General features: G+C 35.4%; 2 protein-coding genes across 3 annotated transcripts; one reads left to right on the top strand and one right to left on the bottom strand.

The window, feature by feature from the left end:
- Window positions 1-105: 105 nt before the first annotated feature.
- On the bottom strand, window positions 106-12,809 carry LOC138137672 (probable cytochrome P450 305a1). Its single transcript, XM_069057184.1, has 7 exons — window positions 12,507-12,809; window positions 1,627-1,881; window positions 1,061-1,570; window positions 827-1,007; window positions 658-775; window positions 466-607; window positions 106-392 (listed from the first exon to the last, which is right to left on the bottom strand). Exons 1-7 carry the CDS (start codon window positions 12,598-12,600, stop codon window positions 211-213), a joined length of 1,482 nt encoding a protein of 493 aa, XP_068913285.1. The 5' UTR covers window positions 12,601-12,809; the 3' UTR covers window positions 106-210.
- A 2,681-nt stretch (window positions 12,810-15,490) lies between these two features.
- LOC138138914 (cathepsin B-like) lies at window positions 15,491-18,935 on the top strand. 2 transcript variants are annotated; one of them, XR_011162150.1, is made up of 5 exons: window positions 15,491-15,944; window positions 15,991-16,197; window positions 16,254-16,479; window positions 16,531-17,736; window positions 18,327-18,935. XR_011162150.1 is itself a non-coding variant. In XM_069059042.1 (4 exons), exons 1-4 carry the CDS (start codon window positions 15,600-15,602, stop codon window positions 16,869-16,871), a joined length of 1,119 nt encoding a protein of 372 aa, XP_068915143.1. In that variant the 5' UTR covers window positions 15,491-15,599; the 3' UTR covers window positions 16,872-18,935. The 2 variants fall into 2 exon arrangements, 1 of the variants encoding a protein (XP_068915143.1); XM_069059042.1 differs by having other exon boundaries at window positions 16,531-18,935.
- The last annotated feature ends 4,761 nt before the right edge of the window (window positions 18,936-23,696 follow it).

Genomic DNA, 23,696 nt, shown 5'->3' with positions numbered 1-23,696 from the left:
AATTAAACTGAAGGTAGACAACCAGATATACACGTACAGAAATAACCAGAAGCAGATTTTTTTTTAATTCTTTCTGTTATTTATTTATTAACGGGGGGCCGTAGTATTTGTACCTGAAAAATATGACCTTTGCTATATAAGCATAATAACATAGCATATAACCACTTAATATTCAACCCCCATATGCATTTAAAAAAAAATGGAAAAAAATTACGACCGTTCAGTAAAAGTAGCCCAGTATGGCTCCGTTGACAATATCATTCCAGGGACGGGCTTGGAAGAAGGAAGCTTTGATCCAGGTGTCACAGATACGTAAAAATTTTTTAAAATTTCAACAAAGAAGAAAAATATGCAGGTTTTTGCTAAAACTTCCCCTACACACCGTCTTCGCCCTAAAAGAAATACAAATCAAATACAGTTTTGTCCCACGAACGTGGTGGATGCGGTGTACAAGAAACTGTTTACCTGAACCAAAGGAAAGGAGTTTTTCATGTGGTAGCAGCAAACCGTTCTCATCTAAAAATCTTTCTGGCATGAAATTTTCAGGATCTTTCCAATATTCTGCATTGTTGTTTATAGAATGAAGACTCAACAGAATTGTAGTGTCCTGAAGAGTTTTTGATAAATTTCAAAAAATCAAAATTGAAACATAGTTACCTTTGGTAAAAAGTATCCGTCCAGGTAAGTGTCTTTCGTTACTCTTCTAGGTCCAGCAAGTGGAGCTACGTGGCGAAATCTCATGATTTCCAGTATGACTGCTTCCACATAAGGCAACCTATAATTAAATGGTGGTTTTGATGCTCTTTATGAGACGTTAAAATCGTACTTGTCTCTGTCGGAGTACTCCAAAATGTGGTTCTTAGAAAAAGTTGTGTCGAGCTGAGCTTGTACTTTTTGTTGTACGTCTGGATGCAGAATCATCAGTAAGAAACCGAAATCTAACGTCCCACTTGTGTTGTTATTTCCGCCGATGAAAAGATCCAAACAAAGCATTATCAACTGATCATCTGATAAAAAATTACTACATGATTTAATTTTTACTGGTGGCAAAGTGTATTACCGTTAAAAACTGCAGAGTTTTTGTTGGGCGCTTTACTCTCAGAAATGTATCGATATATCAGATCGTCATTTCGCCCTTCGTGCCAGGTCTCTCGGTGTTCTTCGATGATCTTCTCGAACAATTTCTTTAATTTGTTGTTGATCTCTTGTATCAAATTAAAACCGCACCATTCCGGTGCTACAAATCTCAACCAAGGGTAGAGTGCGAGAGTCCCGCCGGTCAGGTCAAACGCTTTCGATCTTGCCGCAAACAAATCTAACAACTCGTCGAGTTGATTTTTCGATATTCTTGCACCGGTGGTCAACGTCCACAAAACGTTCAGCACGCCAGGTGCGATGAATTTATCAACTTTAACATTAGAGCCGTCGTCTCTCAAAGCAGACAACATTTCGACGACCTCATCTCGTATCATTTCCTCCATTGGGGTCTTCCCAAGACCCAGATTGTGTAAGTGACGGTTGATCAAATTTTTTTGGATGCGCCAGAGTTCTCCGTCCGTGGCGGTGACGCCTGCAGTTGTTTTAAATTATTCCAAATTGACTTTTCAAGATGAGTGATGTGTCTACCTTGTATCTTTCCCATGCATCGTAATTTTGTAAAGAAGTTGGTAGGGCGTCCCTCAAATTCCTCACGCAAGAAGACCTCTCTGACAATGCGATATGAAAATACAGTTACTACATATTCGTTGCCTAGTTTTAGTCCCAGTATGTTTGTTTTGTATGTTTTGGCTAGCTGTGCCAGGGCAAGATGTTGTCCTCCTAGAGATTTGGAAAGTTTCTTCAGTTCTGGCAGGTTGCCCACAAATGGCCACCATAGGGGTCCTACGTGCCGATTATTGTATAATAAATATTGGAAAGACTATCGTGATTAGTTAAAATAACGGATTTTTAATCTGACGGAACTGATTGGCCAAATTGTTCGAGAAGAGGGTGAGAAAGTGTTCGAGAATAATTTAAAAAAGCGGAACCAATAAAGAAATGAACTTGGGATTTGAATTCTGAAGTAGCTGAAGATACCTGTCTTCTGTATCGAAAGAAGTCATTTTGTGTCCACATGTTGTAATTGAAACAGATACCGGGTGTATTATGAAAAACCTTTGGTGCTATAACTTCCTTATTTTTTATCCGATTTTAACAAATGATACGTTAAACAAAATCATTTTAGAAACACTATAGCCCGACATGCTATGATTAACATTATAGTTGTTGACAGACCGCAGCTAACTTTTTTTTTTGTTGCACTGTATATTTTTTTGTGTTTATTCTGATAGATGTTTATCTTCTGAATACACAAACATTAAAATAAAAAATCAAAACTTTGTTTTTAATAAAAAAAAAATAGAATTTCCAAAAATCAAGTAACCATAACTTTACTATAGCAAATGTTTGAAATTACCTCCATTCTCTCTCAGGCACATTCGACACCCTCCACTCACGCCCATTGGGGCGTTTAATAAAAATTCTGGTGGTATTTGTTCACATACTGCTACGATTCTTTTTATTAAATCATCTCTGTTATCGGCCGGAGTCAAATAGACATTGTCTTGAATGTCCATAGCTGTCTTAGTCACTTTGTAAAATTAGAATGCACTTTTATTACTGTTTAATGTGACTACTTGATTTTAAAAAAATACATCATTTTTTAATTTCTTCTTTTTGTTTCTATGCATGAGCATGGTTGTTTACATTTTCATATTTAAGATAAAAATTTCTATAAAACTGAGTTAAAAAAGTTAATAGTGCCATTTGAAAAAAAAAAGTTGACTATCATTTGTCAAAAACAGAACTCAAGAACAAATATTGGATCAATTCAAATTGTAGCCCATTTAAAACGATTTTGTTTGACATATCATTTATTAAAATCGAATAAAAAATAAGGAAGTTATAGCACCAAAGGTTTTTCATAATACACCCGGTATATGCAACCAATAGTTATTTGGATTACATGTCCAGAAAATGTTTTGCGAGTGCTCGACTGCTCGTGTTGCTCCGCCGCGGCTAGGCGCCTTGGCTACGCAATACCACTCACACTCGTAAAATATCATTTTCTGGACTAGTAATGGAAACCCCCTATTTTTTTTTTTTTTGATTCTGATAGCCCTTTTAATTGTCTAAACGCCAGTATAAAATTTTTGTTACCTTACATAAGGAAATTTTTCAGAAAAAAAAATACAGTTGGAAAAAATACATTTTATAACCAACAAAAACAAGTCAAAAACTGTGTTAGTAAGTACTTAAAATTATGGAATTAAATGTTCGAATTGCCATCCCTCAGCTTGTTGACAATAAGCAAGTTTATGAAGAAATTCCTCTTGTTTTAGTTTTATCTAGTTTTATTCCCGCACCCAATCAAAATTAAAATTTCTATACGTTGTGTTTCTGTTAAATTATTTCTGCAGCTATAGCCTTGATTAAGAATTCTTTCACTGCAGGACATGACCAAATACCAGCCTTCTTGGTAAAAGACTGTAAAACCATTTTTATTCAGCCGCTGTTGACAATCTTTAATGCTTCTCTTCGGCAATCTAAATTTCCTTCTTTGTGGAAAATATCCAAAATTATTCCGGTTTTAAAAAACGGTGATCGTTCTATTATAGACAATTTTCGCCCAATATCTATTCTATCCAATTTTTCCAAGATTTTTTAAATCGTTTTATACTCATATATTTACCCGTACATAACTAACTACATATTATTTCCCCTCAGCAACATGGTTTTCTAAAAAAACGTTCTACAGTTACAAACCTTGCCTGCTTCTCACAGTACGTATCCGAATCAATTAATCAAGGTTCACAGGTTGATACTATTTATACTGACTTTGCCAAGGCGTTTGATCGCGTTGATCATCGCTTAATCATATCTAAACTTGACATGTTCGGTATAAGTAACAAAGTTTTACATCTATTACAATCATATTTATTTAACAGACGCAGTTATAATTAAAGGCCGGATTTATATGCATTTGCATATTTTTTTGATAAACAGCTTCGGATTACTTTGAAGATTTCTTGGCGTTTCAGATGATTCTAAATAAAATAACATCATTCTTATTATGCATATTATTGCATATTTATCAATAAAAGCATATTTTACAATAAATGCATATTTATTTGCATATAACCCAGGAAAACGCACATCTGGTCTAGCCACTTCAAGAAAAGGCCGCCTTTGATATGGAAGTTGCAAAAATGTGCCGACACTGCCGACTGGTCAGGTTTATAGGTATAGTTTAGTGAGAGGGGAGCACTTGCCACCGTGTGCCGACACAATTCTGCAATAAAATGATATAATGTATGCATTGGCAATTTGGTCTAAATATGACAATTTCTCTCATAATCACGTCTTTCGTATGTTCAACAGCTTACTGGAGATATATTCTTGTTAAATAAGATTTAGTTTCCAGTGGTGGTAATTTTTTACCGTTGATTTTCAGTGTATTAAAATTGTCATTTCGAGAAATTTTGAAAATTTTTTTGTGGCGAATCGAAAATATGAGTTTTCCAGAATGCCTAAAATGAAAGTGTGCAGAAGTCAACAAATTCGTGAATGGATATCAAAATCGGAACATATTACTGCTGGCGGGAAAGTCATTTTTTGTCAAACATGTTCCAAACACAAAAAATATTTTATCTGACATTTTACTCCAGAAAATTTAGAAAAGTATCTTGTTTGCCATTTTAATAGTAATAAAATCAACATTGTATTGTAATTGTATTATTTTTTAATACATATAAATTAAAAAAACTTGCCTCTTTTGATTTTTTAAAGCATATTTAGGTGCATATTTTGTATACTTAAGTGCATATTTTGTAATCTCGGAAGCATATCTTGCATGTATATTTCGACTTTTTTAGTGCATATAAATCCGGCCCTTAGTTATAATGGATTCTCTTCGTTCTTGTACCATTCTACATCAGGCATTCCGCAAGGATCCAATCTTGGACCGTTATTGTTCATATGTTTTATTAATGATCTACCTTCCACATTAACCTGCGGTAGTCTCTTGTATGCTGATGATAATAAGATGTATTCCACCATAAATAACTTAGCTGATGCATTGACCTTGCAGGAAAACTTGAATAGACTTTCTTCTTGGTGCATACTTAATAAATTAGCGTTAAATGTTTCAAAGTGTAAAGTTGTTTCTTATTCATATAAAAAGTCACCATTGTTATTTAACTATCATATAGATAACTTAATTTTAAAACGCGAAAATACTATTAAAGATCTTGGTATATACTTTACTTTGACGAACGACTTAATTTTAACTATCATATAGACATTGCAGTAAATAAAGCATTAAGTATGTTGGGTTTCATAATTAGAAACTCGAGGGACTACACCAACATTGAAATTTTTTAACTTTTATTCAAAACTTATGTCATCCCCTGCATGGAATATGCATGTTTAGTTTGGAACCCGTTTTACCAATGTCACGTAACTTTTATCGAGGCCGTTCAAAGAAAATTTTTAATCTACTTACATTTCAAAGGATTTGGTGTATTTCCTCTGGTGGGAACTCATAATCATATTCTTCGCGAGCAAAATAACTTTTTGTCTTTAGCTAACTAATAGGAGGAAAATTATTATATTATTATTCCTTCATAAATTGATCCAGTATAGAATTGATTGTGCTGATCTACTTCAGAGATTATGTTTTTGTATTCCTCGAGTTAATAATAGAAACGTTCTGCCTTTATATGCGGCTATGCCTAGATCTAACACCCTACTTCGTGCGAATCTAGGTAAATTGCTCGAATGCAATTGCTCGAATATGACTTTGCTCGAATTGCAAGTTCCTCGAACGGCAGTTTCTCGAAAGTATTTTGCTCGATAGTAATTATCATACACAGGATAATGCGGTGATTGTTATTACAAAGGCCACATCCGTATTGCATTTAAAAAATTAAAAAAAAAAACAGTTTTACTTACAAAAAATTCTTAACTTCTGATTTTTACACTGATAAGAGGATTCATTTCTGACATTTATAAACGAAATTACCGAAGAAAGATATGAATTAAATTTTAAATCAAACAATATTAAAAATTTGAAGACTGGTTTTATTTATGATGTGGGATTTGTAATTGCGGTAAGGCGGTAAGGCCGTTACAGATCTTCAGGTGCAGGCATTTGAGATTCCATTATTTTCTCCAAGGCCGCAACAGTTTTTTTGTTATAAAACAATAAGTTTATGCAATATGCAATTGGGATATAAGGTTAGTAAGTGCATTATAACAGAATCGAGGAAGAGTTTGAAAAATCGCTTATACGAAAAAAAAATGGATTCGAAGTAATTTTTTTACAGGAATATTTTGAAGGCATTAATGTCATTATTACGACTAGTCCGTAATTACTAATAATTACTAATTACACTCCACTTACACATTTTCGACCATATAAATTCGAGCAAAACATTTTCGAGAAATTGCAGTTCGAGGAACTTGTATTTAGAGAAAAGTTACAATCGAGCAATTTCATTTTCGAGCAATTGATTTCGAGCATTTGATTTCGAGCAACTGCATTCGAGGAATTTGCCGGAGACGACTTCGTGCACCTATTCAATCTATGTCAAGTCTGTATTATGCAGTTTGTAAAGATTTTGACATCTATTACGTTTCTGGGTGTTATTTTCGAAAATCTCTTATGATCTATTTTGTAAATAAAAGTTAGGATGTATATCATTTAGCATGTTGGACAAATAAACATTATTATTATTAACCCTCCACCACCCGGCGGCACGGCAATTTTGCCGGAGTACATACACTATTACGGATAATACTATCAAGTAATAGTGCAGTGCTGATCAACATAATTACCGGCGTCTCGCCTCCACATTTTGACTTTGTTGTGTTTTATGTTCTGTGTCAATGTTAAGGAATTTCCTCACGATATGACATGAGTATAATAATATACCTTTTTGAATTTCAACCACCAATGTGTTCTCTAAGTCCAAAATTTTTAAATTTTTAAAAGGAGATTGCGGTACTATTCCCGTTGTTGAAATTATAAGTGGTAAAATCGAATTTTTTTTCTAAACACCAAAGATTTCTTATAGCAACGGAGAGTTCTAAATATTTATTAATTTTTGTGTTATATGTCTGTGTTATATTGTGTGAATTTGGAACAGCTATATCTAAAAGATATGCTTGCTTTTGTTGTTTATTTAAAACTAGCTTTTACCCGCGGCTTTGCCCGCAAATTTCAGAATGTTTTAAAATTATGTTTCTACTTTCATGTACTGCTATAAACGCTGTCATTTCAATATGAAGTTTGTCTTTTTACGAAGAATAATTAAAACTTTACTGTAGACTACTTTTTTCTTTGACTATATGTATAAACAAAAAGATTAATACGATAAGAAACTAACACTATGATCACCTACCAATTCATGAAAATACGCCAACATAACACTTTTACTTTCAGTTGTAACCTTATTTAGATCTTCCTATTGTTTGATTGTCTCGTTTGATTTCAGATACCTGCCTTTTGATTTTTCCGGTATTAAGCTATTTGAAGCTTGTTCTGCTTCATTTAAGACATCTTTCGGTAAAACACAATCATTCAAACACATTTTGCGAAATTGCTACTTTTATAAACAACCAAATGTAACTATGACACCTGAACATATCATGCAAACGCGATTTCAAACTCGAAAAAACTTTTTTTGTGCTTAACAGGCTTAAAAATGATAATAGTGGTTGCTTTTTGTGGGTGTCAAGCGGCGAAGGTGACGATATACTCAGAGGATGAAATAGGGGTGAAGCGGCGAAGGTGAGGGTATTTCCAACTCGAAAAAACTGTCTTTTTTCTTAACAGGGTTGAAAATGGTAGTTGGGGTTGGTTTTTGTAAAATTAAAGTAGACAGTAAATTTCTCATTGTTTTGAAGATCAAGTGTACAAAATTTCATCAAGATCGGAGTAAAATTGTAGATTTGCATACAAATATACAAACAAACAGACATTCAATTTTATATGTATACTAGCTGACCCGGCGAACTTCGTACCGCCTCAGAATCAATAATTGTTATGTTAACTTATTAGGAGCCAGTTTACAGAAGCAAAATTAAGTTAATCGTAATCAAATGCGACATTAACTGAACACGTGATCAGACTGAACCAATCGCAGTTTCGGATTCATGGGTTAATTGCGCATTAAAATTTAATTCGAATTAAATATTTAATTCTCTTTCTATAAACTGGCCCTAGGTGAATTAAATTAATTTTTTTTATTAAGATAAAATGAATAATTAAAATGAATTGAAATTTAATGATTTAATGCATACACAAACAAATTTAATACAGTTGGTTGCAAAAAAAAAACGGGAAACGAACATTTTTCTAATGTAAATTTGGTTTTGTCCATTTGTCAATTAATTGTCTACTCGACAATACCTATCAAATAATTTCTAAAAATGTCTGAATTTTGACTCTAATTCTAACCTATCTCTCGTAAGAAGGTTTCACACTATGAAAAAATTGTAAAAATGTGTCAGTTTTATTCTGACAGTTCCCTTTTTTTTTTGCAACCAACTGTACCTTAATCTAAGCACTACGCCCTCCGACGGAGATTATTCATTCGTATTCACGTCACGTGATGTGCAATTTCTGCACGGATGTCGGCCTTCAGGTCTTGTAGGGTCCTTAGATGGTTGATATAAACGCGAGATTTCAAAAAAACCCATAAACAAAATCGCAAGGGGCCAAAAATGGCGAGCGAGTTCTCTACTACAAATTGCCCCTTATTGAAGTGAAACTCCAGTTCTTCGTCTTGTCGCACTCCCGGTTTGTCTGAACGTAGTGACCCATGTAACAATTGATTTCTGGTTCGGGACACGACCCAACATTGAAGCGATTTCGGAAGGGTTGCGATCACAGAATATCAGTTTGAAAAGTAGACCTCGACGGCAAACGCAGGGTCTCCATCTCCACTCTTCCAACCATGGAGGTAGTATTAACAGGAGGGAGCATTCCCTATAGCCCTATACCGTCAATGCTTTAGATGCGTTATCAGTCCGCCACTCTCTGGTACCACTTTATGACTCTTCTCAAACTACGCGCAAGCGTTAGTGACACTGCTGACCCTCTGCTGGAATCTTTCCATATGGTGCGCTCTGCATTTAGTACCACTTTATGGCAGTGCGCATTTACGCGGCATTTCCGCTTTTTTCAAATAGTGCTCCCTCCTGACAACGCATGATGGCAGCTGACAGAGATAGGGAACAAATCTTTAAAACCATGGGACCACGGCTTCCGAATGAGACCACTCCCGCCTCATTACAGTCTGAATGGCGCGCATTTCAAAAAAGGAAGTTATGTTGTCGCACCCTGTACAATGCAAAAATAGTGTTGATCACCATTGATCACACTTGGGGTCAAAACTCAGCTGACGTTAAATCTCAATTAAGTTCAAATTGTCAATGCGCGCACAATGACAGATGACATAACCTTACAAAATGAATTTTCTTCATAATTTTTTTTTCGTTAGTTATTCGATGTTTTAATAGTTATTCTGCTAATGGGGGCGGAGACAAATCCAACAATGTGTAACACAATTGGTGTGAGCTCGTGACACATGTCGAGTACTTTTGAGGTTAAATGAAATCACCATGAAGTCACTGAATTAACTGAACGATGTTATCGACCGGGGTTGAAAATTATTGAATTACTAATATCGCTATTAAAAAATAGGGGTTGATGGTAGAAGGGTGAAAATTTAGGGTTGTATGTATTTTTTAATGCCACATCATAAAAAGATAAAAATAAACAATTTTGTCCAAAAAATAAAAAAAAAATTTTGGGGTGGACCACTCTTATCACTTAGGGGTATAAAAAATAGATAACAACCTATTCTCAGACCTACTGAATATACATATAAAATTTCATCAAAATCGGTCAAGCCGTTTCGGAGGAGTATGATAACTAAAACTGTGACACGAGAATTTTATATATTAGATACGAGTACAAATAGATAATAATGTCTGGTCTGTTATGCTGAATATGAATGTCAGTTAAAACTGTACGATCAAAATATAATTTGTAATTGTCATTTTCCAAACAACTTTCGGGTTTATAAATATAATGTGGTTGTGTATACTTTAATAATTTGAATTTAACTGCTAAATTCATGTGTATAATTTTTGCGAATATATCATGACGTTTTTTATATTCGCTTTGAGCCAAAACGGTGCAAAAAGAAATGATGTGTTCAATGGTTTCCCCTTCAGTTCCGCAAATCCTACATTTATCAATGATCGATTGTAAACCGCATATGTGTTTTTTATAATTTCTTGTATTTATAACACGATCTTGTATTGCATAAAACCCTCAGTCTCAGGATGAATATTTGATTTTTTAAGCCATGCATGAGAAGCTTGAATATTAATTTCTGGTTGTTCTAGTTCTTTAAAATATCTCCCATGTAAAGACTTTTGTTTTATATTTGCTATAGTGTCAGGTATATTTGGCTCAACAATATCTGAAATTATATTATCACTTATAATATCCCTAGTGCATTGATTATTTCCGGAAATTTTTTCGAATGCATTTCTAAAACGTATTAATGGCTAATTACGTTTTGGAAATGCATGAGAAAAAAATTTCCGGATATTAATCAATGCACGAGGGCATATTCGGTAAGAAAATCGCAACGACACGGACAAATTCTCCTTTATTTAAATTTTTAATGATTTCTCCTTCTTTAGTTATATGTACGAGTATATTCTAAATTTTCGTAATGACCGCGACGTATTGATTCATATTGATTGCGTTTTACACTTATCAATACCAAAACTCATGCCAATATCATTTGAGAAATTTTCAGTTATTGTTATTATTATTATTATTAAATGAGGCATTTTCGAAAACGTTTTGTAAAACAAATAACACATACGAATGAAATTGACAGTAACATTTGACTTGATTTACTTAATTGATTTTTTGACTTGTTTTTGTTCGTTATAAAATTTAATTTTTCAAACATTATTATTTTTTTTCTCAAAAATTTTCTTATGTAAGGTAACAAAAATTTTATATTGTCATTTAGACAATTAAAAGGGTTATTAGAATCAAGAAAAAAAATAGGGGGTTTCCATTTTAAAAAACTATCGGTGACGTCATAACTAGAAAACAAATTACTGCTTGGAATTTTCTTTGGTAGGAAAACATGTATTTTTATGGATTAAAATTGACCTGTGCAAATATTTTTTTGAAAAAGATTTTGTTTAATTTTTAAGGAATTTATTCCATACTTTTTCCGCTCACTGTATATCTGTTTCAATTACAACACGTGGACACAAAAAATGACTTCTTTCGATACAGAAGGTATCTTCAGCTACTTCAGAATTCAAATCCCAAGTTCATTTCTTTATTGGTTCCGCTTTTTTCGATTATTCTCGAACACTTTCTCACCCTCTTCTCGACCAAAGTGGCCAATCAGTTGCGTCAGATTAAGTTTTTGAACAGTAATCCATGCTTTGCAAGTGTGTATTCTGGTTCTTTTGCGGCACTTACAATTTCGGGAGGTGTACACGAAAACGCTTCCTCAACAGTTTCCCTTCCTTCTACAGGCTTTTCAGCAATGTTTTTTTGTAAAAACACAAAGAACACCGACACAAACTGACAAAACAATTATTTCTGTTTATTCGTTGTTACTAAATGGTTACAATAGTCACTGGACATCTGATTTTAACAAAAAATTCGCAGAGCGAGCGTTTCGTACATTTTGTCGCGCGTGAGCGACAAAGTGACAGTCCTCGGAAAACGTCAACTTTGCGTTGTCAAATGCAAGCGCAAATGCCTACTTTTTATATCGATTGTAGAAAAAATAGTTTTCGTGGCATTTCTACAGGGTGTTTTCGAAGTTGAGGCGTTCCTTTTAACATGTGATAGTATGCGTTGTTCTAATGAGTTTTAGCCAAAATCACCTTAGTAAAATTTGTACGGTAATGAAGATACAATAAGTTAATTTTTTTGAAATTTTTGAAACCGGTCCTGCTCAAATTTGCCCTGATTGGAATTGACAAAAAAAAATCAAATGAGCATGGACGTTAATCAAAACTACTGTCAGAGTTGTCATCTAATTAGTCGAAATGGCTTTATTATTAGGAAAATAATTAGCTCACAGATATGTTGCAAATGCATGGGCAATGTTATCACGTTATCAGAATGCATCTGCAGCGTCCAGAGAGTATTGCAAAGCGATTTCCGGAAAGACACCATTCTGGGCCAGGTTAGTTATTAATCTAGTACAGCGGAGAAATGGACAGGACCGGACTTAAAATTTTAGAAAACAATAAAAATATACAATCAATTATCTCCGTTAATACAAACATTTTACTAAGAAGATTTAGGCTAAAATTCTTAAGAATAATGTGTAGTACCTCGTGTTACAAGGAACGCGTCAACTTCGAGAACACCCTGTATTAAAGATATTTGAAATTATTCTCACCTGGTGGAAGATTTTTCGGTTTTCTGATCTGGCTTACGAGATATGTCACTATTACTGTTATGATAGATACCGCTGTTATTAAAATGAACAACATGACGACTAAATGACGTGGATGAATAAAATTAACGAACGCTTCACTAAACTATCTCTACCACCAAACATTATTTAACTAAACAATTGAATAAGATATCAAATTAAGAAAATGAGGCAGCACAACCAAAACTAAAACATATTTAGCCTCTTTACTAAATAATACCAACATTAGTGAGTCAGAATCGACCACAATTTTATGAGGCCACTTAGGTAAACGTTACAAGTAGATAAGAATATCTACTTCTAACAGTTACCTGACTACTTTTAGATAGATATGCAAAAAATGTGTAAGTGAAAAAAGTTATAACGAGTGTTTTTTTTTTAATTTGGCGTCGAAGTTGCCGTTGAAGAGTCGATTGTGAATGCACTATACGGATAACGGATCACAGATCAGCTTTTACACGAGCGTTCTCAATCGACTCTCCAACGCCAACTTCGATGCCAAATTTAAAAAAAACACCCTTTACATATTTATACAGGGTCATTATAAATGATTGTCCCATCGCAGTAGGCGTTGGTGACGTAGTTGAATATGGCCCAATAAGCCTCATAACATGAGTGAGAAAGTGAGACTAGTATCGCCGATAGGTGGCGCTACTGGTGGTAGTGGAAATCTGTCTTCTACTATTTTTTCTAACGTTACGACGCTGGCCGCACATCTAAAATTTGTGTGGGTTTTCAACGCCAACTGCGATGGGACAATAATTTACAGGGCGTATGGGAGTTGGACCACGTTATCTGTGTTTTCTAAGTATTCTGAAGGGTATGGGATTAAGTGCATATACGGGTTGGACCACGCTACCTGACTTATCTAATTACCCAGGGGATCGGATTTTACCTGTTGGTTCTGGACTAGTAATACAACAATTTCACAAGAAAATTTAATGTGATAGAAATTTACAAGATACACATTCTATAAATTCGAATTTAGTAATAACATTAAAGTCCATTCAAAAATCAAAAAACCACCACCTGTTGCTTTAGGTTGGTAAAATTTAAAAAACCCTAGGTAGATATTATTTCGTACTATGTTGGTAACTATAAATTATGACATTTATTTGATTCAAAATAAAATTCAGTTGCTTTGAATTTCGTTCATATTGTTTTATTACCAGCACGTTTCATTTATTTATTGATTCTTATTATTTTTACATAAACATGCCCAGAAAAACAAGATACTTAATAAACATTTAACCTCAAAATTACAAGTCTCACCAAATTTTACACTAGATAGTGTTGCCGATAGTAATTATCGAGGTGGTGGTGGTTTTTTGATTTTTGAATGGATTTTATGTACTATGGCGGCCAAAAAATTTCGGCCGTCACTTTCTTGACATTCAAGTAAAGTGTAAATAAACCTTTAGGAATCGTAACCCCACTTTCGATTCTTGTCATTTTGACAATTAATTTAAACTGTTTGAAGCTCAGATATTCCAAAAATCCGACATGAATAAACAAAATTAGAGCAATCGTACATAGATAACCTGAGGTAAACGTTCTGTGTAGTAGAAATGACAAAATAATTTTGAGTTTTGAAATTTACCACCCAAAAAATAACGTTCATAATCAAGACGGTAATCATGATGACAATAAAGTACGGATTACAATTTTTTTTTTTTGAATTGACAGACAATGACGGCCAAAATTTTTTGGCCGGCATAGTACTTACCTACGAGTACATAACAAGCAGCAATTTTAGTGTTTACTCATTTTTGCTTCTCAGCTATGTCTTTACGTACTTTTTTTACAAAACGGTTAGCAGTGTGTATTTTAATATGTATAAACATCACACTGAAAATCTTTTAACACAGATAGGAATTGAAATATATTTGGATGAGTGTTATAAAAGCATTCATTAAATTTTGAATGAAATGATTCGCATATCTAATACAAAACTAAATAAAATCAGTAATTGCTTCTACATTTAAATATGCCAACGTCCCACCACTTATTTTTTCAACCCCCAAGCTAATAGAGTGAATTTGATGTCTTTGGCCCCCCGTCAGTACCTGGAAAATCTTAATCCCTTTGGTAGCGATCGGTGGCCGAACTCGACCATCAGATTAACACAAATTTGGGATCGTGGTCGAACTCGGTGACTCCCAATTTACAATGACCGGTAATTACCTATGTAAACAAAGAAGAGTCCCAAGCTGAAATAAAAATCATAACCTTGAATGACAGAAAAACTTGACATTTTAGGTTGGTCGTACGTCAAAACTGCCCGCCAAATTTGAAAAATTTCAGCGTTTCCCAAACCAAGGGATTCCTTCGATTTTCTTGTAAACCATTAACATTTGTATAAGACAAGTTGCCTCCTTGAACACATACTACCTCAGGTTAAAATATCTGTACAACCTTCATAGTCAGACTATACTAACTTGTTCTAAACGGTTTAATTTTTCCAACGCCTACTCAGCCCAGGATTTCATTTGGATGCGCGATCATAGACAAAATAAGCGATAAGCGATATACTGACAGAGATACCTATTATTGAAATTTTTAATAAACAATTGTCAAAACGTTCTCATGTTGGTATGAGCCAAACAGTAATTTTCATGATAATACATAATACGATAAGTGACACTGAGTGTCAACATTGTTTTAATGTAACTGAGCTTGCGCCCTGACGAGCAAGAGTTTATTTCAAATTTGAAAAAGATTTCTCCTGATTTCTCATTAAATTTATGTTTTGAAAATGAATTCACCGAAGAGAGGTACGGGAAGTGAAGTGAACATAACCTAAACTATGATTTGGTGTAAAATTGTTATGCAGCTGGTCCATATGCGCACATTTTAGGGTGGTACAGTCTGGTTAATTTTTACACTGACAATTGTTTTTTAAACATATTTCACTATACAACATCTCAATATCGCATCAGAGATACCTTCGAACGTTGTTTCAAAATCAGTTCTCGGATTGGTTGATGTTGTAAATTTTCAAGAGTGCTGCCTTTCAATCACATTAACAAATAACGCTGTCACTTTATTTGATTAAAAATGTTTCAGAACCTTGTGGTTATTATAATAATCACGATTGAACCTGTAAATTTGGCAGTTCCGCCTAACAACGTGTTGTCCAAAGAGTTCATCGAAAAAATCAACAAAATGAATTCAAGTTGGAGAGCTGGCAAGACCATTTCTGAAGATACACTGAATCAGATCTTGGAAGGATTGAGTGGGAATCAAGTTGAACCAGTCGAATTGGAAGTTATGAGCACCTTGAACCACAGGACAAAATTTTTCCAAGACATTCCGGATTCCTTCGACGCAAGAGAAAATTGGCCGCAGTGCAAAGACATAATAGGCACAATCACAGCACAAGGTCTTTGTTCCAGTTGTTGGGTAAGATATTTACCGAGTGTTGAAGAAATGTAGTAACCAAACGCAGGCTCACGCCAGCGCTCGTGTCATTAGTGATAGAATATGCATCGAATCAAAAGGTACCACCAAGGTGAACATCTCTGTGGAAGACTTAGTGACTTGCTGCAAGACGTGTACGAGCACCAATGGCTGTCAAAGTGGTAAAATTGACAAGGCTATCGAGTACTGGGTCAGCAAAGGTGTTGTCACTGGAGGTCTCCAGGATACAAACATCGTATGTATTGTAAATTTTTCCGAAATATTTTTAAATCTTCCTTTAAATCTTCTAAGGGATGCAAGCCCATAACGTCGATTAACACGAGGACAGCACCTCCATGCAAACAAACTTGTACCAACAGCAATTACCAAATACACTACAACAACGATAAACATTTCGGTAAAAGTTCCTACAGAGTGGATAGCAAGGATATCGTCCAAATGCAAATTGAAATAATGATGCACGGTCCTGTCGTTTCCAACTTTGACGTGATGGGCGACTTCATGACTTACCAAGAAGGTGATTTGTATTTTTGCTTTTGAGATGAGCGAGACTGATACTACTTTTCAGGGGTTTACCGACATCTGCTAGGAAATTTTATAGGTGTTCACACTTTCAGAATTTTGGGGTGGGGCGTAGAGAACGGCACCAACTATTGGTTGGCTGCCAACAGTTGGGGGCCAACATTTGGAAAGCTAGGCGGCTTCGTGAAAATCTTGAGGGGTGTCAACCACCTCAACATTGAAAGTACGGTTCTGACAGGAAGGGTAAGTGCGAAACTTAACGCTCGTGAGATTTTGATCACCCCAGACAATGGTACAATGTTTCCAAGAACTACCGACGGATGCCGAAGAAATTCAGGTTTCTTGTTAATCAATTTTGTGGTGTTTACAATGATGTCATTTGCGTAAGGAATGAAAAAACTGTGAATAATCAGGAATACAGCTATAAAATTTTGTAAATTGTAAACTTAAAAAAAAAATGGAACAATGATTGGTGCTCGTTTTATTTGTTGCAGGGTTATTAGAAATGTTTATTACAACGTAATTAGCAAAAAGTATTAAAACCTAATAATTCCAATTGTTATTTGCATCACAAGGCTAGAAAATGTCATTTTGCAAGTGCAAGTAACCTGCCTTCAAATAAATTTATATTTTGAGCAACCTATGGAATATGACAATATGAAATTGGGAAAAAGCTTACTATGTAACCTGTGTAACTCCGGAGAATAATTGGTTACCTACAAAAATTACTTTACACTGTTAACAGAATTAGAATGTTGCCTACGCCTACTCTAAATACAGAGTGATCAACAAGGACTGAAGCTGTTGGCAACAATGACAACATGATGAAAATTTCAGTGAAATTGGTAGCATTACATTTTCAGTTTGTAATACCCCAGTTTGAATTCATATTGCCGCCGCAGAAACAAACGCAAGAGGAACTATTTGGTTCTTTTGTTGGACACTGTTGGTAGACTTGGATTGCGTACGGTTGGTACACGGGTGACGCGGTACTTGCTCTCTGCGCAGGGCTCGATTCTCAGCCCTCGAGAAGAACGGTGGTGTTTGTGGAACTGTCGTTTTCATTGTCATTGTTTTAGCTGAAAATGTAGTTATTGCTGTTACGAATGTCGAGTCGGGCATTTTTCTTGTGTATTGTCAGTGTAACCAGAGCCGTGCGGCGTAAACATTCACCAATCGCAGAGGAGAATGTGTTGATTAATTACAGGTGCGCACCTCGTGTGTCGCCGACAGTTTGCGCGTTGTAATTCAGGTAGGATAATCTTACAGACAACAAGTAGTGTTTAGCAGGTATGTTATTTCGTTTTGTTATTCCGATAAGCTCGGGTGAAGTAGGAATTGATAGAGTGGGTAAATTCTTGAAGGAACGTCGCAATAAGGTTGTCAGGTAGTTAAAATTCGTGGGACGAGTTCATTTTCGAGAGAGATTAAGGGGTGAACCCTGAAAATCAGTTGGTAGCGTCCAGGCTTTAAAATCAGAGTTATTTAACGGCGAACAGTTAGAAATACTTTGGGCGAGTCCATTTCTGGGTAGGGGTAGAAACGGTTAACAGACCATATTGCGTCAGCGATTTAATTAGGGAAAACGGTAGTCCATTTTGGGAACGGCCTTTCATTTGCCACCAGGAAAAACTGGGCACGTGTTTGGCCGAAGTTTAGTAGTAGACGCGTGGGGCAGAGTTACCACGTTGCAATGAAAAACGAGTGCCTGCTAGAAGAGCCGGACGTGGGGGGGCTGGTGTCACCTTGCAAGGCCCCTTCATGACGTGTGATCTTGGACGCAGAGTTGCTCGGCCACCCCGGTGGACGACCTCTGTTTCCCCATAATGCCATCTGTTGCAGTTGAGATTCGGAGGACAGAAGTCGGGGCACTGCACCCATAACGAGTTAGGTGTCGCAGGGACTTGGACGACCGACGTCACTAGGGTAGAAATTAGGAGACTGGGGGGCGAGAACTAGGTTAACTTCGCGATCGTAGTCCGCGTGCTAGCTTGAAGAGCTGAGAGTCCCAGTGGTATAATATTCATTTAGGGAACTAGATGTCTGTCATGGTTATCTTGAGTCTTGTTGCGCAATGTTCTGTAACCTGTTGCATTATTGAAAAGATTATGGTGCGCCATCGTTTGTGGATGATTTTTGGAGGTTTTGCTCATCCCATTTACAGTGTCTATTCGTAATGACTTAACTATCACTTGTTTCACGGTACCGCTTTGTTCTTGTATTGTGAGTTTATAGTTGCTGAGCATCTGTTGTTATTTTATTTATTGTATCGTTTCGTTCCTCAGAAGGTCGATAGACAAATTTATTGTGTTATGTATTCCTTGTTATGTCATGTTAAGTCGCACCGCTGAATTGTTTAATTTCTCATGTGATCGTGTTAACACTGTAGATGAAAACGAGAATGTATTTATTCATGTGTGTATAAAATAAATACAGGCGTCCTCCCACCGATTTATGCATTTTTATTTCGAAGTTTGTCCACCCTGCATGTCCGCCACTTGCATCCAGAGCTAGTCTGCTGCCATTTTGTACAAAACACACAACGTAGGGGTTTTACTGCTTCAATGACGATCACGACATGGCCAATTTGTTCAATTTCGCGGGTTTAATTTGAATATTCAAATATTTAAATATTGGCGGAAGACTGGCGATATTTGGGTTATTACAAGTTGTCAATTTTGACGGGCAAATTCAAACTTCAAAATCAAGTGTCATTTTTGTATCAATTTATTTATTAAAATGGTTTTTACACTAGAACAAGACATTTTTATTGGTATGGCGTACTTTCGGACTGGAAATTTTGATGCTGCTAACGGTTGGTAGTATTCCACGAAGCACGGATAATGCATTTCACCAATTTCAACAAATGTTCCCTGAGCCAGTTGTTATATACATACCTTAGTTGTTTAGGCAGCATTGCACGAGATTGGTGTAACGTTACCTACAAACCAGTGATGGAAAAAGGTAAAAGCTACTGGTAGAACATCATCTACACTTACAGAAGATGTAGTCAAGAATGTTCGAGGTAGAATGGAACAAAAGTCAGTGCGAAAGCTTTCACTCCAAACAGGTGTGATTCTTATCTAAAACACACGCATCCAAAGTTCTTTGTTGGGCACATTTAATGCAGGGCCTAAAGTCTGTCTCAATTCTAAATTTCCACGAACACTGCATTCTACGTTGGAAATATGTACAACCGGCAACACTGTTTGGTGAAAAATAATTCAGATTGTATTTGTTAGGTTATCTCTCAATTTCCGTTTTGCAACTCAAAATTTTAGAATAATGGAAAAGAAGGAAGACCTTTTTTAAAATGCAGCAAATGAGTAGGTAGAAAATCAATTTCTAAAAGCAAAATAAACTTATGAACAAATTTTAACGTTTTCGAATCATGTTTATAAAATAATTATATTGCCAACTTTGGTAGATATTAAAATGAGGTTATTAATGTCGTCTAGCACCTAAAGCCTATTTCAAATCTTATATCAGTCAAATTTCAAGTCTGCCCGAAATTCCGTGCTCCCAATAGTACCGTGAGATCATTTAAATTTATAATTAGAGGAGGCTATGACTTTAAAATTATATCGGGAGCATCGCTGACACCTTGATTTGAATTGTCAAAATGACGCTTTAAAATTCAATACAAAATATGAAACAGCGAGTTGACAGTTGTATCCAGGCCAGGTATTTGATACAACTGTTAATTCGCAGTTTCATATTCTGTATTGAATTTTGAAGCGCCAATTTGACAATTTGACGTTTAAACTTTTGAAATTTTAAACGTCCATAGCTCCCTTATTAAGCAACTTACGGCGATGAATTTTGCACCGTTGGATTCGTCTCGTCAAGGAGCTTCTTTTGAGATAATTTTTTTTGAGAAATTCGCAAAAAAAATAAATTTTTATTTTCGAAAATTTTTGGCTCAAAAGAAGCTCCTTGACGAGAGGAATCCAACGGTGAAAAATTAATCGCCGTAAGTTGCTTAATAACGGAGTTATGGCCGTTTAAAGTTTTGAAATTTTAAACGTCCATAGCTCCCTTATTAAGCAACTTACGGCGATGAATTTTTCACCGTTGGATTCTTCTCGTCAAGGAGCTTCTTTTGAGATAAAATTTTTTGAGAAATTCGCAAAAAAAATAAATTTTTATTTTTGAAAATTTTTGGCTCAAAAGAAGCTGCTTGACGAGAGGAATCCAACGGTGCCAAATTCATCGCTCTAAGTCGCTTAATAACGGAGTTATGGCCGTTTGAAATTTCAAAACTTTAAACGGCCATAGCTCCGTTATTAAGCAAGCTACGGCAATGAATTTTACACCGTTGGATTCCTCTCGTCAAAGAGCTTCTTTTCAAATAAAAATTTTTGCGAAGTTCGCAAAAAAATATTTTTTTTAATTTTCGAAGATTTTTGTCTCAAAAGAAGCTGCTTGACGAGAGGAATCCAACGGTGCTAAATTCATCGCCCTAAGTCGCTTAATAACGGAGTTATGGCCGTTTGAAATTCCAAAACTTTAAACGGCCATAGCTCCGTTATTAAGCAAGCTACGGCAATGAATTTTACACCGTTGGATTCCTCTCGTCAAAGAGCTTCTTTTCAAATAAAATTTTTTGCGAAATTCGCAAAAAAATATTTTTTTTAATTTTAGAAGATTTTTGGCTCAAAAGAAGCTGCTTGACGAGAGGAATCCAACGGTGCCAAATTCATCGCTCTAAGTCGCTTAATAACGGAGTTATGGCCGTTTGAAATTCCAAAACTTTAAACGGCCATAGCTCCATTATTAAGCAAGCTACGGCAATGAATTTTACACCGTTGGATTCCTCTCGTCAAAGAGCTTCTTTTCAAATAAAATTTTTTGCGAAATTCGCAAAAAAATATTTTTTTTTATTTTCGAAGATTTTTGTCTCAAAAGAAGTTGCTTGACGAGAGGAATCCAACGGTGCTAAATTCATCGCTCTAAGTCGCTTAATAACGGAGTTATGGCCGTTTGAAATTCCAAAACTTTAAACGGCCATAGCTCCGTTATTAAGCAAGCTACGGCAATGAATTTTACACCGTTGGATTCCTCTCGTCAAAGAGCTTCTTTTCAAATAAAATTTTTTGCGAAATTCGCAAAAAAATATATTTTTTTATTTTCGAAGATTTTTGTCTCAAAAGAAGTTGCTTGACGAGAGGAATCCAACGGTGCTAAATTCATCGCTCTAAGTCGCTTAATAACGGAGTTATGGCCGTTTGAAATTCCAAAACTTTAAACGGCCATAGCTCCGTTATTAAGCAAGCTACGGCAATGATTTTACACCGTTGGATTCCTCTCGTCAAAGAGCTTCTTTTCAAATAAAAATTTTTGCGAAATTCGCAAAAAAATATTTTTTTTAATTTTCGAAGATTTTTGGCTCAAAAGAAGCTGCTTGACGAGAGGAATCCAACGGTGCCAAATTCATCGCTCTAAGTCGCTTAATAACGGAGTTACGGCCGTTTGAAATTCCAAATCTTTAAACGGCCATAGCTCCGTTATTAACGGCCGTATTCACCAACGCCAGTTAACGTTAACTGTAGGTTAAAATATTTCGTTACTTTAGTTACCTATTGTTATAACAATGTTTTCGTATATTTTAACCTACAGTTAACTTTAACTGGCGTTGGTGAATACGGGCCTAAGCAAGCTACGGCAATGAATTTTACACCGTTGGATTCCTCTCGTCAAAGAGCTTCTTTTCAAATGAAAATTTTTGCGAAATTCGCAAAAAAATATTTTCTTTAATTTTCGAAGATTTTTGTCTCAAAAGAAGTTGCTTGACGAGAGGAATCCAACGGTGCTAAATTCATCGCTCTAAGTCGCTTAATAACGGAGTTATGGCCGTTTGAAATTCCAAAACTTTAAACGGCCATAGCTCCGTTATTAAGCAAGCTACGGCAATGATTTTACACCGTTGGATTCCTCTCGTCAAAGAGCTTCTTTTCAAATAAAATTTTTTGCGAAATTCGCAAAAAAATATTTTTTTTAATTTTCGAAGATTTTTGACTCAAAAGAAGCTGCTTGACGAGAGGAATCCAACGGTGCTAAATTCAACGCTCTAAGTCGCTTAATAACGGAGTTATGGCTGTTTGAAATTCCAAAATTTTAAACGGCCATAGCTCCGTTATTAAGCAAGCTACGGCAATGAATTTTACACCGTTGGATTCCTCTCGTCAAAGAGCTTCTTTTCAAATGAAAATTTTTGCGAAATTGGCAAAAAAATATTTTTTTTTATTTTCGAAGATTTTTGGCTCAAAAGAAGCTGCTTGACGAGAGGAATCCAACGGTGCTAAATTCAACGCTCTAAGTCGCTTAATAACGAAGTTATGGCTGTTTGAAATTCCAAAATTTTAAACGGCCATAGCTCCGTTATTAAGCAAGCTACGGCAATGAATTTTACACCGTTGGATTCTTCTCGTCAAAGAGCTTCTTTTCAAATGAAAATTTTTGCGAAATTCGCAAAAAAATATTTTTTTTAATTTTCGAAGATTTTTGTCTCAAAAGAAGCTGCTTGACGAGGGGAATCCAACGGTGCTAAATTCAACGCTCTAAGTCGCTTAATAACGGAGTTATGGCCGTTTGAAATTCCAAATCTTTAAACGGCCATAGCTCCGTTATTAAGCAAGCTACGGCAATGAATTTTACACCGTTGGATTCCTCTCGTCAAAGAGCTTCTTTTCAAATGAAAATTTTTGCGAAATTCGCAAAAAAATATTTTTTTTAATTTTCGAAGATTTTTGGCTCAAAAGAAGCTGCTTGACGAGAGGAATCCAACGATGCTAAATTCATCGCTCTAAGTCGCTTAATAACGGAGTTATGGCCGTTTGAAATTCCAAAACTTTAAACGGCCATAGCTCCGTTATTAAGCAAGCTACGGCAATGAATTTTACACCGTTGGGTTCCTCTCGTCAAAGAGCTTCTTTTCAAATAAAAATTTTTGCGAAGATCGCAAAAAAATATTTTTTTTAATTTTCGAAGATTTTTGTCTCAAAAGAAGCTGCTTGACGAGAGGAATCCAACGGTGCTAAATTCATCGCCCTAAGTCGCTTAATAACGGAGTTATGGCCGTTTGAAATTCCAAAACTTTAAACGGCCATAGCTCCGTTATTAAGCAAGCTACGGCAATGAATTTTACACCGTTGGATTCCTCTCGTCAAAGATGTAGAAACTTAGGTCTTTTTAAGAAATTTAATAATTTCC

The sequence above is a fragment of the Tenebrio molitor genome, chromosome 9 (assembly GCF_963966145.1).
Source record: "Tenebrio molitor chromosome 9, icTenMoli1.1, whole genome shotgun sequence".
In the NCBI taxonomy this organism is placed as follows: Eukaryota; Metazoa; Arthropoda; class Insecta; order Coleoptera; family Tenebrionidae; genus Tenebrio; species Tenebrio molitor.
The sequence above is the reverse complement of the archived record's forward strand: the minus strand, read 5'-3'. Positions and strand labels throughout refer to the sequence as shown.

Coding starts and splice junctions, on each gene's coding strand:
- LOC138137672 (XM_069057184.1), bottom strand. CDS start 12,600: ATGTTGTTCATTTTAATAACAGCGGTATCTATCATAACAGTAATAGTG. Junction 1,008..1,060: donor AAACTCTGCAGTTTTTAACG/GTAATACACTTT, acceptor ATTTTTTATCAG/ATGATCAGTTGATAATGCTT. Junction 393..465: donor ACTCCTTTCCTTTGGTTCAG/GTAAACAGTTTC, acceptor TATTTCTTTTAG/GGCGAAGACGGTGTGTAGGG.
- LOC138138914 (XM_069059042.1), top strand. CDS start 15,600: ATGTTTCAGAACCTTGTGGTTATTATAATAATCACGATTGAACCTGTA. Junction 15,945..15,990: donor GTCTTTGTTCCAGTTGTTGG/GTAAGATATTTA, acceptor AACCAAACGCAG/GCTCACGCCAGCGCTCGTGT. Junction 16,198..16,253: donor GTCTCCAGGATACAAACATC/GTATGTATTGTA, acceptor AAATCTTCTAAG/GGATGCAAGCCCATAACGTC.